Source organism: Trematomus bernacchii, unplaced genomic scaffold (assembly GCF_902827165.1).
Source record: "Trematomus bernacchii unplaced genomic scaffold, fTreBer1.1, whole genome shotgun sequence".
Lineage (NCBI taxonomy): Eukaryota > Metazoa > Chordata > Actinopteri > Perciformes > Nototheniidae > Trematomus > Trematomus bernacchii.
The window spans coordinates 29,639,474-29,658,354 of record NW_022987739.1 but is presented as its reverse complement, the minus strand read 5'-3'; the positions used below and the strand labels follow the sequence as shown (position 1 = coordinate 29,658,354).

The 18,881-nt window shown below is 48.0% G+C and overlaps 1 protein-coding gene across 1 annotated transcript; it reads right to left on the bottom strand.

The window, feature by feature from the left end:
- Positions 1 to 3,529: 3,529 nt before the first annotated feature.
- Positions 3,530 to 4,791, bottom strand: LOC117496068 (trace amine-associated receptor 13c-like). Its single transcript, XM_034147752.1, has 2 exons — positions 4,619 to 4,791; positions 3,530 to 4,349 (listed from the first exon to the last, which is right to left on the bottom strand). Exons 1-2 carry the CDS (start codon positions 4,789 to 4,791, stop codon positions 3,530 to 3,532), a joined length of 993 nt encoding a protein of 330 aa, XP_034003643.1.
- Between the last annotated feature and the right edge of the window lie 14,090 nt (positions 4,792 to 18,881).

Genomic DNA, 18,881 nt, shown 5'->3' with positions numbered 1-18,881 from the left:
GGCCGGGAGCAGTCATTCGGGCAGGTGGAGCTGTTAGCGGGCCCAGCAGAGGCCGCAGCTCCGGAAAAACAGGGCGAATCCACCGATCCCTCACATGGCGTGCAGCGGGAGGGCCATGACATCCGAGGCGTGGATAAGTCCCAGAAGAAGCCGTCAGGTGTGCTTTTTGATGGACCAGCGCACCACCACGCTTTCCCCGTCGTCTAAAGCGCTTTCGGCGAGGCATGATGCAGGGCAACCGGCGCAGGTAGGTGGGAATATCCGACAGTAGAGGGGGGGGGGGGGCGATTTATGGTTGCCAGATATAGGTTTGGGCAGCAATATAAACTCCAGTGAGGGTCTGAGGTGGAGGAGAGCTTGGCGATCGTAGACGAGCAGAGCAGAGACATTCTGACAAACATAAAACAAAAACAGGATAGCTAAAGGTAGAGAGCTGAGGGAGCGGCGAGCCGACACAGGCGCCATCTTCCCACACACTGGTCACAGCTGTCTCGTTTGTGCAGATTGCATGAAGTATAAAATATCTCTACCGTGAGTTCTGTGCTAAGTGCGTTAGCATTTTTCCGCTTAGTGCTAATTCAGAGGCTTGGTATTACCCCTGTGTTTCGTTCTTCACACATTCTAGATTGTCATAAAAAAATATTTGAATTGTATTGTACATATTATATAGTTGGTGTCAGTTAAAGGTGGGGTAGGTAATTTTGGAGAAACCAGCTTGAGTGCGCTAGAATTTGAAAATACACAGCCGGAAAAAAGTCTGCCACTTCCTTACAGAGCCCCTCCTCCAACACACACGAACGCGCACATGACCAATCAGGGCACGAGATAAGTTTGTGCACAGATGGAAGGCTGACAGGCTGGTAGGCCATCCAGTTATTTTAGCCGGGCCGGCTCAGATGATTGGTCGTACTTTTTACAGTACTACGGCTTCCACAGATGACTAGTATGAACACTTTTATAGCCCTTATTAGATTCATAAGGTCCTTAACCTGTTAAGCCCGATTGCCCCCACCGGCAATCGGGCAGAACGACCGAACCAAATATGGACCCAGCTGTTTTTTCTTTTGACCTAGAGCTGTACGAGCTAAAGTACACTCTTCAGTGTATTCATTGTGAGTGGAGGAGAGCCTCGGCTAGAGGGGCCAAAGAGGCTGCCCTCAAAAAGGCGGTGGCCAACAAGCCATGGTTGAGGAGCTCGTTGCCTGAATGGCTAGGACTGTTTTCGGGCAGCCCCGATTGCCAGCCTCCAGCCTCGGACCCTTTCTTGGGGTCCACATGGATGATGCTATGCGACTAGCCATGTTTAGGAAAGTAAACACAGCTGTCCAATGAGAGCTACAGGATGGGATCAGTAAGCATAATAAGGAGGTTGACAAATACAGGCACTAAAATGTGCTGTGTGCCTTTGAGCTAGCCCTGCGTTGTAATATGACATATGTTTTGAGTTTGTGTATAAGTTTGCTTACATTTTGGTAGAGCCCCCCCTGGAAAAAAATGCACCAGCCGTCACTGGTTCCGAGTAAGAACAAATAACAATTGTCAAAAGTTGTGAGGACAGGAGGCGGAGGCCGGGCCCCGCAACTCTCTCTCTCTCTCTCTCTCTCTCTCTCTCTCTCTCTCTCTCTCTCTCTCTCTCTCTCTCTCTCTCTCTCTCTCTCTCTCTCTCTCTCTCTCGTCTCTCTCCTCTCTCCTCTCTCTCTCCCTCTCTCTCTCTCTCTCTCTCTATTCAACCAGCTCGCAAAGACACAAAGATATAACAGATGCCATCACATTCTACATAGCTAAAGACATGTGCCCAGTTAACATGGTACAAACTTAAATATGAAAAGGTTCAACTACGCACGCACACACACCTCATCTCGGCTTGCGCAGCACGCTCACAGGCATAGATTGCTAATAATTGATTGCGCACCTTGGAGGTGAAGTGCAGGCATATTGTCATTCAAGAGAGAATACGATGCGCAGTTCTTTTGGAAAACATGTTTTTCTTTTAGCCTATTTACCTCGTTAACGTAAACAATACTCGTTACATTCACGCATGCATTATTTGTGATTAAAATAATGGTTGTTGGTAATGTATTAGCGACCCACACAGATGTATGATTTCCCTGTACTGTATGTATGAGTTCATGGGAGCTCATACCCTCGTTATGACCCCGCATAACTTGAACCCTGGCCTGCCCTTTATGACAAAGGCCGTGGGGAAGTTGAAAAAGATGTGGCTTCAGCTGAATACTTTGCCAATAATCTAATACATTTTTATTTATTAGAATTATTATATTCAGTAGGTTGTGGAAGTGCGCCCCAAAATATTTGTTGATCTTCTTTATTGGTATTTATTAATTTGATATTATTGATTTAAATGTAGATATATATATGTATAATTTATTTTATTTATATTTGTAATGGTTTTTCAGTTGAATTATACTTAAGGTTCAGGGTAATCAACTGTTAAAAAGATACTGTTCAAATTATTATTATTATTTTTTTTAAAGTTCAATATATGTATGTTTTGAAAGTCAATGAATAATCGTATTTAATAATCGTCATCACACACACACACACACACACACACACACACACACACACACACACACACACACACACACACACACACACAGCAGAAGCAGCCCTCTACTTGCTACACATTTAAATATGAAAAGGTTCAACTACGCACGCACACACACCTAATCTCGGCTCGCGCAGCATGCTCACAGGCATAGATTGATGTTTTCAAAGTCAATGAATAATCGTATATTTAATAATCGTGATATCAATATTGACCAAAATAATCCTGATAATGATTTTTGCCTTAATTGAGCAGCACTAGCGAGGTCCCGATCATCGCTGATTGAAGCTTTAATTCTTATTGTCAGCCTAAATATTATGAATGTTTTTCTACATTTGAATCCCTCATTATTGCAACAGACAGTACATGTAAATGATCATGGGCAATGGTAAAATAAACATGTGTTAGCACTCAACAAGATTTATTTTTGTTCTTGTTATATTGTATCGTCAGTGTGTTGGAGAACCAAATCTGTTATGTGTCAGTAAAACCTTCTCTCCTTTTTCTCTCTCTCTCTCTCTCTCTCTCTCTCACACACACACACACACACACAAACACACACGCGACAGCTCTGTCTTTTTGTTTGAAGTTGCACACTCACCTTCTGCCAACGACATACTCAATCAGTCTGTACTGCATATTGTCTACTAAATTAACAATTGAACATATCATTACCAGAATACTGGTCAAACTGAAGTCAACACAGGTCAAAAAATACTACCACACAATGTAATATTTTCAAGTTTTATTTTGTATTCAATTATTTAATATCTTTTAGTTACATATGTAACTTGCTCTGTTATCTATAATTGTCTCATTTTAAAGGACTTTAATTAGACATTAAATAATGTCTAATCTTTCTTCAGCCATTACACATTGCATTCTGACTCAGCAACAATAGCAAAAATATGTCCATCTGAACAGAGGTTTTTTAGAATATATCTCAACCCCAGCCCGTCATTACAGTATTTTAGAATCACACGAGCAAGACTTAAGTATTTTAAGGGTAACAATGAGCTTGATAGATTTTCTAAACCAGGGGTATAACGAGGCATAAATCAATGGGTTCAGACAAGAGTTAAAATACAGCAACCAGATTACAATGAGTGAGGTTGAACTACTAGCTTCAATATCCTCACCTATAAGGGATGGAGTGTAATATGGAAAAAAACATATTAGAAACATAAGGACAACAACACCAAGAGTCCTGGCTGCTTTCATCTCAGATTTCTTTACAGTTGCACCAACTGAACGTTGCATAGTGACAGCGACAACATGAGATCGCATGGCTCGAGCCTGAGACACAGCCACCACAAACACTCTCATATACAGAACTATGATAACAGTAATGGGGGCAATAAAGGTAACAACTAAGTCAACAGCTCCTGTGATATTGTCAATGATAATTACACACTCTCCATGGCAAGACTTATGTGAATCAGGTTGTCTCAGAAAGTCCTTTAAAATGAGACAATTATAGATAACAGAGCAAATCCAACAAAGACAGATGCAGATTTGTGTTCTGTTCAGAGTTACTCTGATGGTGTAATGTAGAGGGTCACAAATAGCAAAATAACGATCAATGGATATGAGCACCATGTTTCCAACCGTAGAAGAGGTAATGATAAAAGGAACTACATTATACAGAGCACACATCAGGTCACCCAAGTACCAGCAAGCCTCTGTTAAAAGGATTTCAATTGGCATCACAATGAGGCCCACAAGGAAGTCTGAGACAGCCAGGGAGAGGATGAGGAGGTTAGTGGGGGAGTGGAGCTGCCTGGAAAGGAAGAATTTCACCATTAATACAATTATCAATGATAGCTTGTAACAACAAACAGCACTAAAACACAAAAAAAGACATGGACATGCATTTGTTGAGCAGTGCTTGCTTGAACGATTTTGTCACACAACGTCAGGTTTGAATATGTTATAATTTAAAACAGAACAACTATTATCTGAAACATTAATTAAAAGGAATGCATGGCTAAATCCTGTTACTTTCCAATCATGAACATATACAAGCTTAAGCTGAAAGTGTGTCTGTGCCTGAAGTGGGAGATAGAGATGATGACCAGCAGGTTGAGAGCTGCAGTGATCAGAGCGATGAAGGACAGCAGGATGTAAGCGAGCAGGACATCTGACTGAGCTGGCGTAGGTTTCCTGCAGGATTTGTTGAAGAGTTGTGGAAAGCAGAGTTCATCCATTTGGGAAGTCTCCATCTGTAGAGAGACGTGTTGAGAAGCTGCTGTGTTCTGGCAAAGCTCTCCATTATGCAGCTGATACATCTCTTCTCATCTGTCTTGCCCCTACTATTACTTTCTCTCCAGCTAAGACTGAAATCCCTAAGCTCTACATTGTTTTCTGCAGTCATCTTCATCTCAGTCTTCATCACTTCCATGCAACTTGTTTTTTTTCGTAATTCCCGGCATTGACATCATCTTATTTGATTATGGTGGCCACTTTTTCCTTCTCATCAAGAGTAGTTTTACAGTGTAAAGAATCTTAAAAGATTAACATTTTTCGTGAAGTATTGAAACCAAGTGCCATGCTGATAAGTTACATTGTGGGAGTGGCTCCTCAGAGTTATGGTCAAAGGATCAATGAAGCCAACTTGCTTCTAGACAATGGATTAGGTCATTTAGCCTTTTGGGCCTGGTTGTTCCAGGGTTATTTTGAAACAAAAACGACATAAAGGCAAGAGATTGGGAAGGCCAATGAGATTGACTGTTTGTTTGCCTCAAGAAAGTTCTGGCAGCCCCCAGATGACTCAGGAAAGGGACACAGGGTTTCAGAGTGTTCAGCTCAGGAGGAGAGCTGCTGATATCCTGATACTGTCAGGCACTTTGAAGGGCTCCCAAACACATCCAAAATGTTGTCGATGGATAATGAAAAGTTGGAAGATTATAGGGAAGCTTTAACCATATCCCAATATCACAGCGCCAGGTATGGATGAGATTTGCCCAGCAATATTAAAGGCTCTAGACCAGTGTTTCTCAACTGGTGGGTCGCGACCCAAAAGTCGGGTCGCAGATGTGTAAGTGAAGAAAAAAAAAAGTTGGAAAATTTAAAATATTTTATTTTGAAGGCCCGATTTTCTAACGCATGCATTAGGTTGGACTGGAAGTACCGGAGACCATAAACGGTTTTGAAAACTGCTGTCACGTTTGTTTGTTTGTTTATTTATTTAAAAGACTAACCCTAACCCTAACCCTAACCCTAACCCTAACCCTAACCCCTAACCCTAACCCTACATGAATCCACATTGCTGTAAATGAGCCAGTATTTGCCAGCAGGCACATTTTCAACTGTTGTCCTTGGCAAGATGTTAAATAACCACAACTGATCACGTAGTAATCATCTTCTCAATAAAACATCTTTGCTGAGGTTTTTTCGAGTCTTCTGGCCAATCAGAATCAAGATTTAGCTATCTACCCTTACCCACAATTTAAAGTAATTCACACAGACAAGCTCAGCTGTCAGAACAAAGTGAAAAAGAAACAATGGTATCAAATATTATTAACATGTCGGGTATTAATAGATTTATTTATTTTCTTCTCAGAGTGTACCAGAATGCGTGGTTTATATGTTAGTATGTCAAAAAATCTCCTGGGGGACAATCCCCCCAGACCCCCCTTCTGCGGTTGGGTTTTCAGCATGTGTGCCTTTTTATGTTATACAGTTCAGCTTTGATTCCATCATCTAATTAAACCTTATGTAAAAGCATTATTTAGTTCTGTGAAGGGATATAAGGGATATATGCACTGTACTTCACTTTCATATTATATGCTGAAAAGCGTATATATTACAGCACGATTTTTTGATGAATAGATTTGAGTGGTTCAAATTTCGGGTCGCGATTTATTGACAAAGGAAAAAGTGGGTCCCGAGGCCTGACCAGTTGAGAACCAGTGCTTTAGACATTGTTCAGGTTTCTGGCAGACATGTCTCTTCAATCTTGAGTGATGGTCAAGGGCTAACTCCTCTTTATATCAAGGTATCATGTTGCTCAACCACCCAGGAAAAGCCTATGCCAAGGTACTCCCTCTTAGGTGCCTTACAAACAATGGACGTCCACTCTCGGGAGCGTCGGAGTGGTGCGGTCACCCTAAGTGACAGACCTAAAGTATCCGGGATTCAGGCATCTTCCCTGGCTTGTACATTTTTGGTGATGCGCCCTGGAGGTATCAGACTATTTTAAACAACTTTTCCCCGCTTTTCAAACACTTATTCCGAGGTTTTAGCCAGTCATTTTGCACGAAATCATTTAACATTGACGGTCTCCTGAAAAAGCACATATTCTGTGCATTTTCAGGAGAGCGTCTATGTTAAATGATTTCGTGCAAAATGACTGTCTAAAACTCTCTTCCAGACATTTAAAAATACTTTCCCCGACCATTTAAACATTATTTCTGGCTTGTAAAGTGCAGTTATGCGCCCTGGAGATATTGCACTATTTACAAAATGTAGCACTCTGTTTATTTCACACCTCCAGGAGAGACCAGGGGGAAATCACCTCTCTCTGCCCCCTCACAGAGCCCCAAGGACGGACTAATTACCTCCAGCATGTCCCCATAACAGTGGGACTCTGTTTCTTTCACAGCTCCAGCAGAGACCAGGGGGAAATCACCTCTCTCTGCCCGCTCACAGAGCCCCAAGGACGGACTAATTACCTCCAGCATGGGCCCCTAACAGTGGGACTCTGCACCTCCAGCAGAGACCAGGGGGAAATCACCTCTTTTTGCCCGCTCACAGAGCACCGAAGGACGGACTAGAGACCTCCAGCACCAGTCCCTAACAGGGGGACTCTGTTTATTTCACACCTCCAGGGCGGAGACCGGGAAAATCACCTCTCTCTGCCCGCTCACAGAGCCCCAAGGACGGACTAATTACCTCCAGCATGGGCCCCTAACAGTGGGACTCTGCACCTCCAGCAGAGACCAGGGGGAAATCACCTCTCTCTGCCCCCTCACAGAGCCCCAAGGACGGACTAATTACCTCCAGCATGTCCCCATAACAGTGGGACTCTGTTTCTTTCACAGCTCCAGCAGAGACCAGGGGAAAATCACCTCTCTCTGCCCCCTCACAGAGCCCCAAGGACGGACTAATTACCTCCAGCATGTCCCCATAACAGTGGGACTCTGTTTCTTTCACAGCTCCAGCAGAGACCAGGGGAAAATCACCTCTCTCTGCCCCCTCACAGAGCCCCAAGGACGGACTAATTACCTCCAGCATGTCCCCATAACAGTGGGACTCTGTTTCTTTCACAGCTCCAGCAGAGACCAGGGGGAAATCACCTCTCTCTGCCCGCTCACAGAGCCCCAAGGACGGACTAATTACCTCCAGCATGGGCCCCTAACAGTGGGACTCTGCACCTCCAGCAGAGACCAGGGGGAAATCACCTCTTTTTGCCCGCTCACAGAGCACCGAAGGACGGACTAGAGACCTCCAGCACCAGTCCCTAACAGGGGGACTCTGTTTATTTCACACCTCCAGGGCGGAGACCGGGAAAATCACCTCTCTCTGCCCCCTCACAGAGCCCCAAGGACGGACTAATTACCTCCAGCATGTCCCCATAACAGTGGGACTCTGTTTCTTTCACAGCTCCAGCAGAGACCAGGGGAAAATCACCTCTCTCTGCCCCCTCACAGAGCCCCAAGGACGGACTAATTACCTCCAGCATGTCCCCATAACAGTGGGACTCTGTTTCTTTCACAGCTCCAGCAGAGACCAGGGGGAAATCACCTCTCTCTGCCCGCTCACAGAGCCCCAAGGACGGACTAATTACCTCCAGCATGGGCCCCTAACAGTGGGACTCTGCACCTCCAGCAGAGACCAGGGGGAAATCACCTCTTTTTGCCCGCTCACAGAGCACCGAAGGACGGACTAGAGACCTCCAGCACCAGTCCCTAACAGGGGGACTCTGTTTATTTCACACCTCCAGGGCGGAGACCGGGAAAATCACCTCTCATTGCCCGCTCACAGAGCCCCGAAGGACGGACTAATTACCTCCAGCATGGGCCCCTAACAGTGGGACTCTGCACCTCCAGCAGAGACCAGGGGGAAATCACCTCTTTTTGCCCGCTCACAGAGCCCCAAGGACGGACTAATTACCTCCAGCATGGGCCCCTAACAGTGGGACCTCCATAACCTTGCACACCCTGAGTCCCCGGGCCCCCACAGTTAAGCACTCCCCCACGGACTAAACACAGGTATTCACACCCACCAGAACCTCGTGCCCCTGGTGACCTTACAAGGGGGTGGTTTTATGGTGCTTCTGTGTCCGCCCATCAGCATCCATATTCGGCCGTCTTCACGGCATCACCCCCCCTTCTGTGGAGGGTATTCTCGTGCCCCTGGTGACCTTACAAGGGGGTGGTTTTATGGTGCTTCTGTGTCCGCCCATCAGCATCCATATTCGGCCTTCTTCACGGCATCACCCCCCCTTCTGGGCTGGAGGGTATTCTCGTGCCCCTGGTGACCTTACAAGGGGGTGGTTTTATGGTGCTTCTGTGTCCGCCCATCAGCATCCATATTCGGCTTTCTTCACGGCATCACCCCCCCTTCTGGGCTGGAGGTTCAAACACTTTAACTTTTGTTCACCCTCCTCTGGCTTACACCTCCTCCGCCAACACTTGAGCGCTCATCACAGGGTTCAGCACCAAGGAGAGTGCCTCCCCGGTGCTGATGGAAAGTGGCACTTTTTCTGCCCCTGGTAACCATCAAGGTTATTGTTTTTTTTTTTTTTTTATTTTATTTGAACAAAAAACACAGTTGACAGTACAGAGAGGCTAAAACATAAACTATTTACACGTACTACTGCTACTATAACAGTACTACTAAATTTCTTAACCTACGTTTTAAAGTGCAGTTATGCGCCCTGGAGGTGTTGCACTATTAACAAAATGTATGCCCAGGATTCTGGCACCTTTCCTGGCTTGTAAAGTGCAGTTATGCGCCCTGGAGATATTGTACTATTTACAAAATGTATACACAGGATTATAATAATAATTATATACACGGTATACATATTCACAATGTTTAGCGGGATTCAGGGGACCAAATTAGGCGTCTAATTCTTACGGTGCACCAGGGCAAACAGGTTGAGTCCACGGCCCCTGCCCCATCATCAGGAGTGTCAACCAGCCCCGGTCCCGACTTCATTGGCCTCTTTCCCTCCCGCTTCCGCTTCCGCTGCTGCTGCCGCTCCAATGACCCATCAGGTGAAGATGATAGAGCTGTACTGTTATAGCAGCCCTCTTCGGAGGTCTCCCCATCTGACAGCGGTAGACATCCTTCTGATGATGATGCAGCTGCTGCCGCATCTGATGACGCCCTGAACATGGAGCGGATTCTCAATGCCTCCTTTATACCTGGCGCATTCGCGTAGAACCGGTCCGCCGTGGTTACGTCGTGACACATAAACCTGGCGAGAATCGACCGGCTTTCTGGATCTTGGTGATGCTTGATATTGTCAGCCAGGGCAGTGCGCAGGATTGTGAAGGTGACGGCTGTTTCTAGCCCAGCATCAGCCCATGCCCTCTTCAAGTGAGCGTTCAGGTTCTTGGAGGCCCGATTCCCCCTTGTGAAAAGGAAGAATTCATTCTGAGGACCCAGCAATGCCTCTTTAATCCCCATCCACCGCATGACCCAGCTAAACTCCTCTACTGTAAGCGCCAGCTGTGCTTCGCCATATGTCTTGGCCGTCTTGTGATCCTGCACATGGATGATGTAGCCCTCAGCAGTTCCCCTTATGGCTGCCTCTAAGACCTCACTGTTTTTCATGTTTGCGTACACGCCCGTACGGTGGCCATACAGGAGGCTCCAATGGAGGGTGAGATAGCCATAGAGAAGCTTCTGGGTGGTTGAGGTCGGCGTGCCGGCCATCAGGTCGAGGAGCTCCGGGATGCGCTTCTCAGCGGCCGCCATGGCGGCGAGAAGCTCCGCCTGGCTCGGCAGACGATCCAGTTTGTTCCTCTTCACCTTAAACTGATGTAGAGTGACTGCCTTATTCAAGTGTTTCATGTTGGCTTTCACCTCTCTCATTATGTGGGTCATATCAGACTGGGTGAGCTTGCACCCCCGGGGCTTTGACTCAGACATGTACCCCATGAACTGGTGCACATTCTTCAGGAAGAACTCTGATGTTGTGACTGCCCGGCCCGGCTTTACAATATACTCGCTCCAGCCACGGATCATCTTCATGTTTCTTAGGAACAGCCAGTCTGACAGGCGGTTAACACCATGGGCCATGTATATTATGAAGTTCTTTATCCGGCTGATCTTCGACACAACATTGTCTTTCTGTTTTACTGTCGGAGCGACACCCAAACAGTGATCCAAGTATGTCTGAAGGTACGCCTCCATGCTTCTAGGCAACGTGATTTCACGCATGGTATTCCCCCGTCCACACCCAGTGGACCAGTAATTTGAGGGAGAGGGCAAGTCATTAGCCAGCTTAGAGGCACGGGTCTTCCGGCATACAGGGGTCTCGCTACCGGAGGCTACTGCAAACATGACAGTTTCCACCGGGGTCTTCACAGGGGTCTCGCTACCGGAGGCTACTGCAAACATGACAGTTTCCACCGGGGTCTTCACAGGGGTCTCGCTACCGGAGGCTACTGCAAACATGACAGTTTCCACCGGGGTCTTCACAGGGGTCTCGCTACCGGAGGCTACTGCAAACATGACAGTTTCCACCGGGGTCTTCACAGGGGTCTCGCTACCGGAGGCTACTGCAAACATGACAGTCTTCACCGGGGTCTTCACAGGGGTCTCGCTACTGGAGGCTACTGCAAACATGACAGTCTTCACCGGGCTCTTCTCAGGGGTCTCGCTACCGGAGGAAACTGGTAATATGACAGTCTTCACTGGGCTCTTCACAGGGTTCTTGACCGGTCTCTTTCCACCGGAGGCTACTGCAAGCATGACAGTCTTCATTGGGCTCTTCACAGGGTTCTTGACCGGTCTCTTCCCACCGGAGGCTACTGCAAGCATGACAGTCTTCACCGGGCTCCTCACAGGGGTCTCGCTACCGGAGGTTACTGGGGACTGCATGACAGTCTTCACCGGGCTCTTCACAGGGGTATTGCTGCCTGAGGCTACTGTGTTTATGCCGGAGGTATTTGGGATTGCCAGGCCCTTAAATCGTATACATTCGTCCTCTTCCTCAAGAACAGCAGCACTCTGCTTCCTGGGTTTTAGCTCCTTTTTCAGCCTGGAGCGCAGGGTCTTCACCTCATCATTGAGGGCATCCTTCTGAGCCCTCAATGCCACATTTTCCAGCATCACCTGCCTGCAGTCCTCGTTGTCACACTCGGTATGTGGGGAGAAGGGTGGAGGGTGCCCGGGGTATTCCTCCTCATTGTCTATATCCAATGATGTAGCCATTCCAATGATGGGGTTAGTCTCACGGAGGTCATGGAGCAACTGCAGTGCCACACTATGCTTCAGCCTTGCCATGACCTGATGTGCCTTATGTCGGGACAACTCAGGGTGGTCATGTTTTACATGACGGTCCAGTCTCTTCCCAGCGTACGAACACCCAGCGATGGGACAGGGTTTGGTCCGAACATTTATCCTTCCACTGGCTATTTTCAGGAGGATTCCCCTCTCCTCCAAGTTCCGCACTGCATGCTTGTGCTTAAGGTGTTTGTTCAATGCCAGATAGAAGAGTCTGCACACCGGGCATTCAGATGACATCCTTCCTGAAACACACATAATGATTTTGATCAAAATTATGTTATAGTTCTCCGTTTATATGCGTTAGCGTGAGCGGTGGTTGCGACACTGGGTCCGATGCATCAATTCATGGTGCATGGACGAAGGGAAGTATTGGGTTACCACCGGGTCAGATGGTCCCACTTCCGCACCAACGCGGGGCTGGTGATGGCAACATTGGGTCCGATGCATCAATACATGGTGCCCCGACCATGAGAGGGTTTGGGGTACCCCGGAACCAGGCACCACCCCAGCAGGAAACGGGTTGTATGGTCAAAGGAGGAAAGAGTGATAGAACCGGGGTAAAGCAAAGAAAGTGTCCGACAATAGTGACTTGTGAGGCGGCCAGAGAGTCTGTCATATCTCGGTCCTATCCTCCAGGCAACGCTGTGGCCAAAACTGGGCTAAAAACTAAAAAAACTAAAAAATATTTCATCCAGGGAAATTTGGGTGAAAATGAAAAAAAAGTACCCCCAAAATAGTCCTTCATTAGCCAGCAGCAGTCCCCTGTCGACTCATGTGACATTCCTCCAGGGTTACATAGAACCAGGGTGTGGGCTCCGAGCCATCTCCGAGACATCTCTAGTCCGTGTTGATAATGGGGGAAATGTACCCCAAAATAGTCCTTCATTAGCCAGCAGCAGTCCCCTGTCGACTCATGTGACATTCCTCCAGGGTTACATAGAACCAGGGTGTGGGCTCCAAGCCATCTCCGAGACATCTCTAGTCCGTGTTGATAATGGGGGAAATGTACCCCAAAATAGTCCTTCATTAGCCAGCAGCAGTCCCCTGTCGACTCATGTGACATTCCTCCAGGGTTACATAGAACCAGGGTGTGGGCTCCGAGCCATCTCCGAGACATCTCTAGTCCGTGTTGATAATGGGGGAAATGTACCCCAAAATAGTGCATCATGACTCAGCAATCATCACACTCAACTTTGGTGAGAACCGGGCAAAGGGGTCAAAATCCGTCAATGTGGGGGGTGAAACGGCTGTACGCGAGCCCTGGGGGGGGCACCCGGGACCGGGCAGTGCCCCCGGCAGAAGGAACCGGGTCAAACGGGCCAAAACAGGAAAAAAAATAAAAATAAAAAGAACCAGGCAAAAGGGGGGAAAATGGGAAAAAAGTGTCCGAAAATAGTGCCTCATGACCCCGCAGGAGTCCCCCGCGGACTCCCCTGACATTCCTCCATGGTCGAAATCATCCAACTCAACTTTGGTGAGAACCGGGAAAAGGGGTCAAAATGTAAAAATTGTACCCCAAAATAGTGCCTCATGACCCCGCAGGAGTCCCCCGCGGACTCCCCTGACATTCCTCCATGGTCGAAATCATCCAACTCAACTTTGGTGATAACCGGGCAAAGGGGTCAAAATGTAAAAATTATACCCCAAAATAGTGCCTCAAAATCGGGTAGAGTCACCTGGAAAGTGCCCTCGCATTCCTCCATGGCTCAAAATGTCGAACTTAAACTATTTGGAGAACCAGAGAAATGTAAAAAATACGCCCCAAAATAGTGTCTCAAAATCGGGTAGAGTCACCTGCAAAGTGCCCTCGCATTCCTCCATGGCTCAAAATGTCGAACTTAAACTATTTGGAGAACCAGAGAAATGTAAAAAATACGTCCCAAAATAGTGTCTCATAATCGGGTAGAGTCACCTGCAAAGTGCCCTCGCATTCCTCCATGTCAAACTTTAAGTATTGAGAGAACCAGGCTGGGGGGTCCTTGCGCCACAAAATTAGGCCCACTCAAAGTGCTTGGTGAGCGGATACATTCTTCCATGATTTGCAACAGCCGTTATTTTTCTGAGTGCACCCAAAAACTGGGTTTCCGATTTCGTGCAGACGGTAGTTTGAAAAGTATGGATGAATCTTTTTAACAGAGAAGTGGAAATGAAGCCCAGGGACTTTTTCCCCTTCTCCGTTGTACCAACCATCGGAGAAGGGGAAAAATCGGCCTGAAGCGCCAATAGTCTGGCCCCTTCTCCCGTTGGCACTCTGTCATTTTTTGACAATTTTTCAAAACTTCATTTTTGATTATTTTAAGTTATAATTAAGCGTTTTCTTCAATTTTTTTTGCTTTCCACGGGTGGGGGCGCCTGGCAGGCCGCCTATGAGCACCCAAATTCGGCCTGGATCATCCAGGATTTGTGGGCTAAGCTCCATAAACTGACTAAATCACCCAGAGAGGTCACCTTTCTAGCCCAAATATATATAATACAAATACATTTAAATAGTAAAAGGTGCACTTGTGCTCTGCATTACCCGGAATTTTATTTTCATAGCCCCATGATAGTGATTAAAAATCATTTTCATGGGAAAAAGTGTTAAAACGCCTGATTAAATTATATGCAGGACCCCAGTGAGCTCCAGACTATGTGCATTGTGTTGGGGAACCATATAAATGATAGAATAAATGCATTTAAATGCAAAAATAATGATTTTAAATCATTTTAGGGGGACAATTGTGGAGAGGAGCCTGAAAATGACTCTGCAGCAGGCTGCCTATGAGCACCCAAATTCGGCCTTCTTCACGGAACCACGACCCCTTCTGTGGAGGGTATTCTCGTGCCCCTGGTGAGCACACAATGACCCAGGAAAGAGTCTTCAAAACACAGGTAAAACTGTGTTAAACAGTGGGGTAACATGTTTGAAATGACAGCACACTGCTGCTTGTTGGCAGCCTGACTCACTTCACTTGTCTCACACACACCCAGGGGGGGAGAAAGAGGACACATTGACCCAGGAAAGAGTCTTCAAAACACAGGTAAAACTGTGTTAAACAGTGGGGTAACATGTTTGAAATGACAGCACACTGCTGCTTGTTGGCAGCCTGACTCACTTGACTTGTCTCACACACACCCAGGGGGGGAGAAAGAGGACACATTGACCCAGGAAAGAGTCTTCAAAACACAGGTAAAACTGTGTTAAACAGTGGGGTAACATGTTTGAAATGACAGCACACTGCTGCTGGTTGGCAGGCTGACTCACTTGACTTGTCTCACACACACCCAGGGGGGGGAGAAAGAGGACACATTGACCCAGGAAAGAGTCTTCAAAACACAGGTAAAACTGTGTTAAACAGTGGGGTAACATGTTTGAAATGACAGCACACTGCTGCTTGTTGGCAGGTAAACATTGTTTAATTGTTTAAGTGTTTTTAAATGTATGGAACAGTGTTTTGTCTCTTTCAAAACTCTCCCGTCATTGGCCGGATACATGGGGACGATTTTATATTCACTATGACCGTTACTATTCCAGTGAGACGAAGTACGTCCGGTGACGGGAGTGATCCCATGTTAATTTTGTCCAAAAACCAGAGCATTCCCTTATCAAAGGAAGATCTGACCAATTGTATTGAACATCTTGCTGTCGTGCTTAGCTGTCCCCCTTTGTTAGAAGCATCCTTATACTTCCTGTACATAGTAAAACCATTTACTGAAAGGATTAATAAAAGGGTGTCAGAGGCCTCAGTGTGGTGAGACAAGGACTTCCTAACTTTTCACATGGAATTCACAAATTATGGTAAATATGTGCATCTTACCATACATACACACACACACACACACACACACACACACACACACACACACACACACACACACAGCGAGCAGCATAGGACAGACAGGACCCCGAGTAGAGGGCTCCACCTGCTTATATAACTAGGGTTACAATACGTAACCCACACAGGCTCCGCCCTCTACTGGACTCTATGGGTACAGCCTCCCAGGCCCCACCATGGGGGTGGAAGATTAAAGTCCCCTAACTGAATAGCCCTTGACCTGAACGAGCTCCTTAGACTCTTGGGAACAATGGAGGGGTTCGGTCTGATTGTCGCCCCGCTACGGTCACCCCGGATCAATAAGCAACTTGGGTGCACCGACAGAGCGGTCAGCTCTGACACTCTCTTGGCCGAAGTTAAGGCAAGTAGCAACGCTGTCTTCCATGACAGCGCTTTCAGGGAGGAGAGCTCCAGAGGCTCAAATGGTTCTGTGACCAGAGCCTCGAGCACCAACGGCAGGTCCCACTGTGGGGTGGAGGCGTGCACTTCTGGGCGCTGCCTCCTGACCCCCTGCAAAAACCACGACATAAGCGGCTGACTGAAGGCTGACCTGCCGCCAAATCCCTCATGGCAGGACGAGATGGAGCCTGGAGAGGTTGGCCCAGAGTGGGTAACGCCCCTATTGCACCTGCCTCCTGAGACATCGCCCCCCCAGAACTGAGGAATCGCCCAGGGCTGGCCCACCATCATCTGTGTCACCTCTGCGAACCACGGCGCCAAGCGGCAATCTGGGGCCACTAGGATGACTGACAGACGCTCTTGTCTCACCCTCTCCAGGAGGGGGAGAATGAGGCGTACCGGTGGAAAGGCGTAGAGCAGCTTTCTTGGCCATGGCTTGTGTGCAAACACGTCCATCCCCAAGGGCGGATTGTCCCACCGAGCCATGGAAAACCACAGGGTACAGTGGCTGTTGTTCGCTGGCTGGCGAACAAGTCCACCTCTGCTCTCCCGAACTGGGCCCAGATTTGCTTCACCACCTCCGGTTGAAGCACCCACTCGCCTGGCAGGGGCCCGCCTCTTGACATGAGGTTGGCTCCCCTGTTCTCCAGTCCCGGGATGTGGAGGGCCCTCAGAGATAACACAATCTCTGAAGCCCACAACCACAGGTTCCCCGCTGTGGTCAACAAGGCGGCGGAGCGGTCCGCCCTGCCTGTTGATGTACGCCACTGTGGGGCTGTTGTCGCTCCTCACCAGCACATGTTTGCCCTGTATTAAGGGTTTGAAATGCTGGAGGACTAACACCACTGCCAGCAGCTCTAGAAGGCTGCTGTGCCGTGTCTCCGTTAGAGACCAGCGACCCCCTATAGCTCTCCCTAGGCAGTTCCCCCTCCAACCTGTCACGGGTGCGTCCGTGAACACCGTGACGTAGGAGGTTACCCGCCCCAGTGGAGTTCCCCTCCGTAGGTGCTCTGGGGACCCCCAGTAATGGAGGTTGCCCCCCACTGAGGGAGGGATGGTCACCAGGCGTTGTTTGTGCCTCTTGGGATCTAAACGAAGGCCGGCAAACCACCTCTGCAGGCGGCGCATATGCAGCAAGCCCAGCGGTACCACAAAGTGAGCAGCTGCCATGAGACCCAGAGTCAGCGTTGTCACCGTTACCCCCTGTCGCAGTCTGCAAACTGCACGAAGCAAGGATGCCTGTCTGCTCTCTGACAGGGTGGCGCGTAGGCTGCCTGCATCGAGCAACATCCCCAGATACTGCACCTGCTGGTAAGGTATGGGGGAGCTCTTCTTCCAATTGACCGCAAAACCTAACTTGGTTAGGTGTAGGATCAATTGGGCTGTGTGAAACATTGCCCATTCCCTGGACCTGGCCATGACTATGAGGTCGTCTAGATAAAAGAAACCCTCATGCCACGGTCGCGCATCGGCTGAAGCGCTGTGGCCACACATTTGCTGAACGTGCTTGGGGATAGCGAGTAGCCGAATGGTAGTCTGTTGTACTCATAGGCTACACCCTGGAAGGCAAAACGCAAATACTTTCTGTGCTTTGGAGCAATGCTGACATGAAAGTAAGCGTCCTTCAGGTTGATGGTCGTGAACCAATCGCCTGGCTGCACCAGTCCCATCAACTGTTTTACAGTTAACATATGGAATTTTCTGCGTGCAATGTGGATATTCAGGCTGCGAAGATCCAGAATGGGCCTGCATTCTCCTGTCTTCTTGGGAACCAGGAAGTACAGGGAATAGTGCCCTTCCTCTCTGTCTTGAGAGCGCACAACAGACACTGCCTGTTTTTGCAACAGGGCCTGAATCTCTGCCGAGAGGGAACCTATCTCCCCTCGGGATGATAGATTTGCCTCTTTTATGCCTGTCCATCCACTCCGTTAATACACAGCTGTGCTTCCATTCCCCATAACATTGCGTTAGGGGATGTCCAATCAGCTGCGGGGCCCCAGCTATAAAGCTGTGGTACTCTCTGGTGACCCGTTCCGCCGCAAAACTCCCCGTGAAGGGAAGTTCTGCCCATGGAGGGTCGACACAGAAAGGGCCGATTCTCTACTGAGGTCTTTGAAGCGTGCTCTCCGCCATGATGCATTCACCCAAACGGTGAAATGCATCAAGCGGAATTTTTACACTCGGCGTTGTGTGTCTCCTAACCCTGCTACGCCGGCCATAATGTCCCTGTACCCACATAGCGCGGTTTATCACTCTCACATGCACATGCCCACTAGCTGCTTCCTTTACTGGAGTTACAACTGGGGCAGCGAGTGTGGAATCTGTACGGTTAACATTATGTGGAAGTGTGGATATGTGGAGAGAAATTAGGTTAAAATGTTAACATAGGTTCAGGAGCATGGCCACGCCTAAAACTCCGCCTCAAACCACGGCCACCCCTATTTATATTCGGCAAAAGCTTCCGGCAACCGCTTGTCTCATCTTTCAACCCACCCTCCCTCACCCTTCTACCCATAAACATCCTCTGCCCATCACCATTTATATCTAAACGGTGCATATCTATATACTGCGTATACTAACATTAAACTCCAGGTATCGTCTGGGGGACCGTAATCAGCCCACGCAGTTCATGC

What these genes read in the sequence shown, in the direction of transcription:
- LOC117496068 (XM_034147752.1), bottom strand. Translation starts at nt 4,791, where the DNA reads ATGGAGACTTCCCAAATGGATGAACTCTGCTTTCCACAACTCTTCAAC. An exon ending in ATCTCTATCTCCCACTTCAG is followed by an intron (nt 4,350 to 4,618) that starts GCACAGACACAC and finishes CTTCCTTTCCAG; the next exon opens with GCAGCTCCACTCCCCCACTA.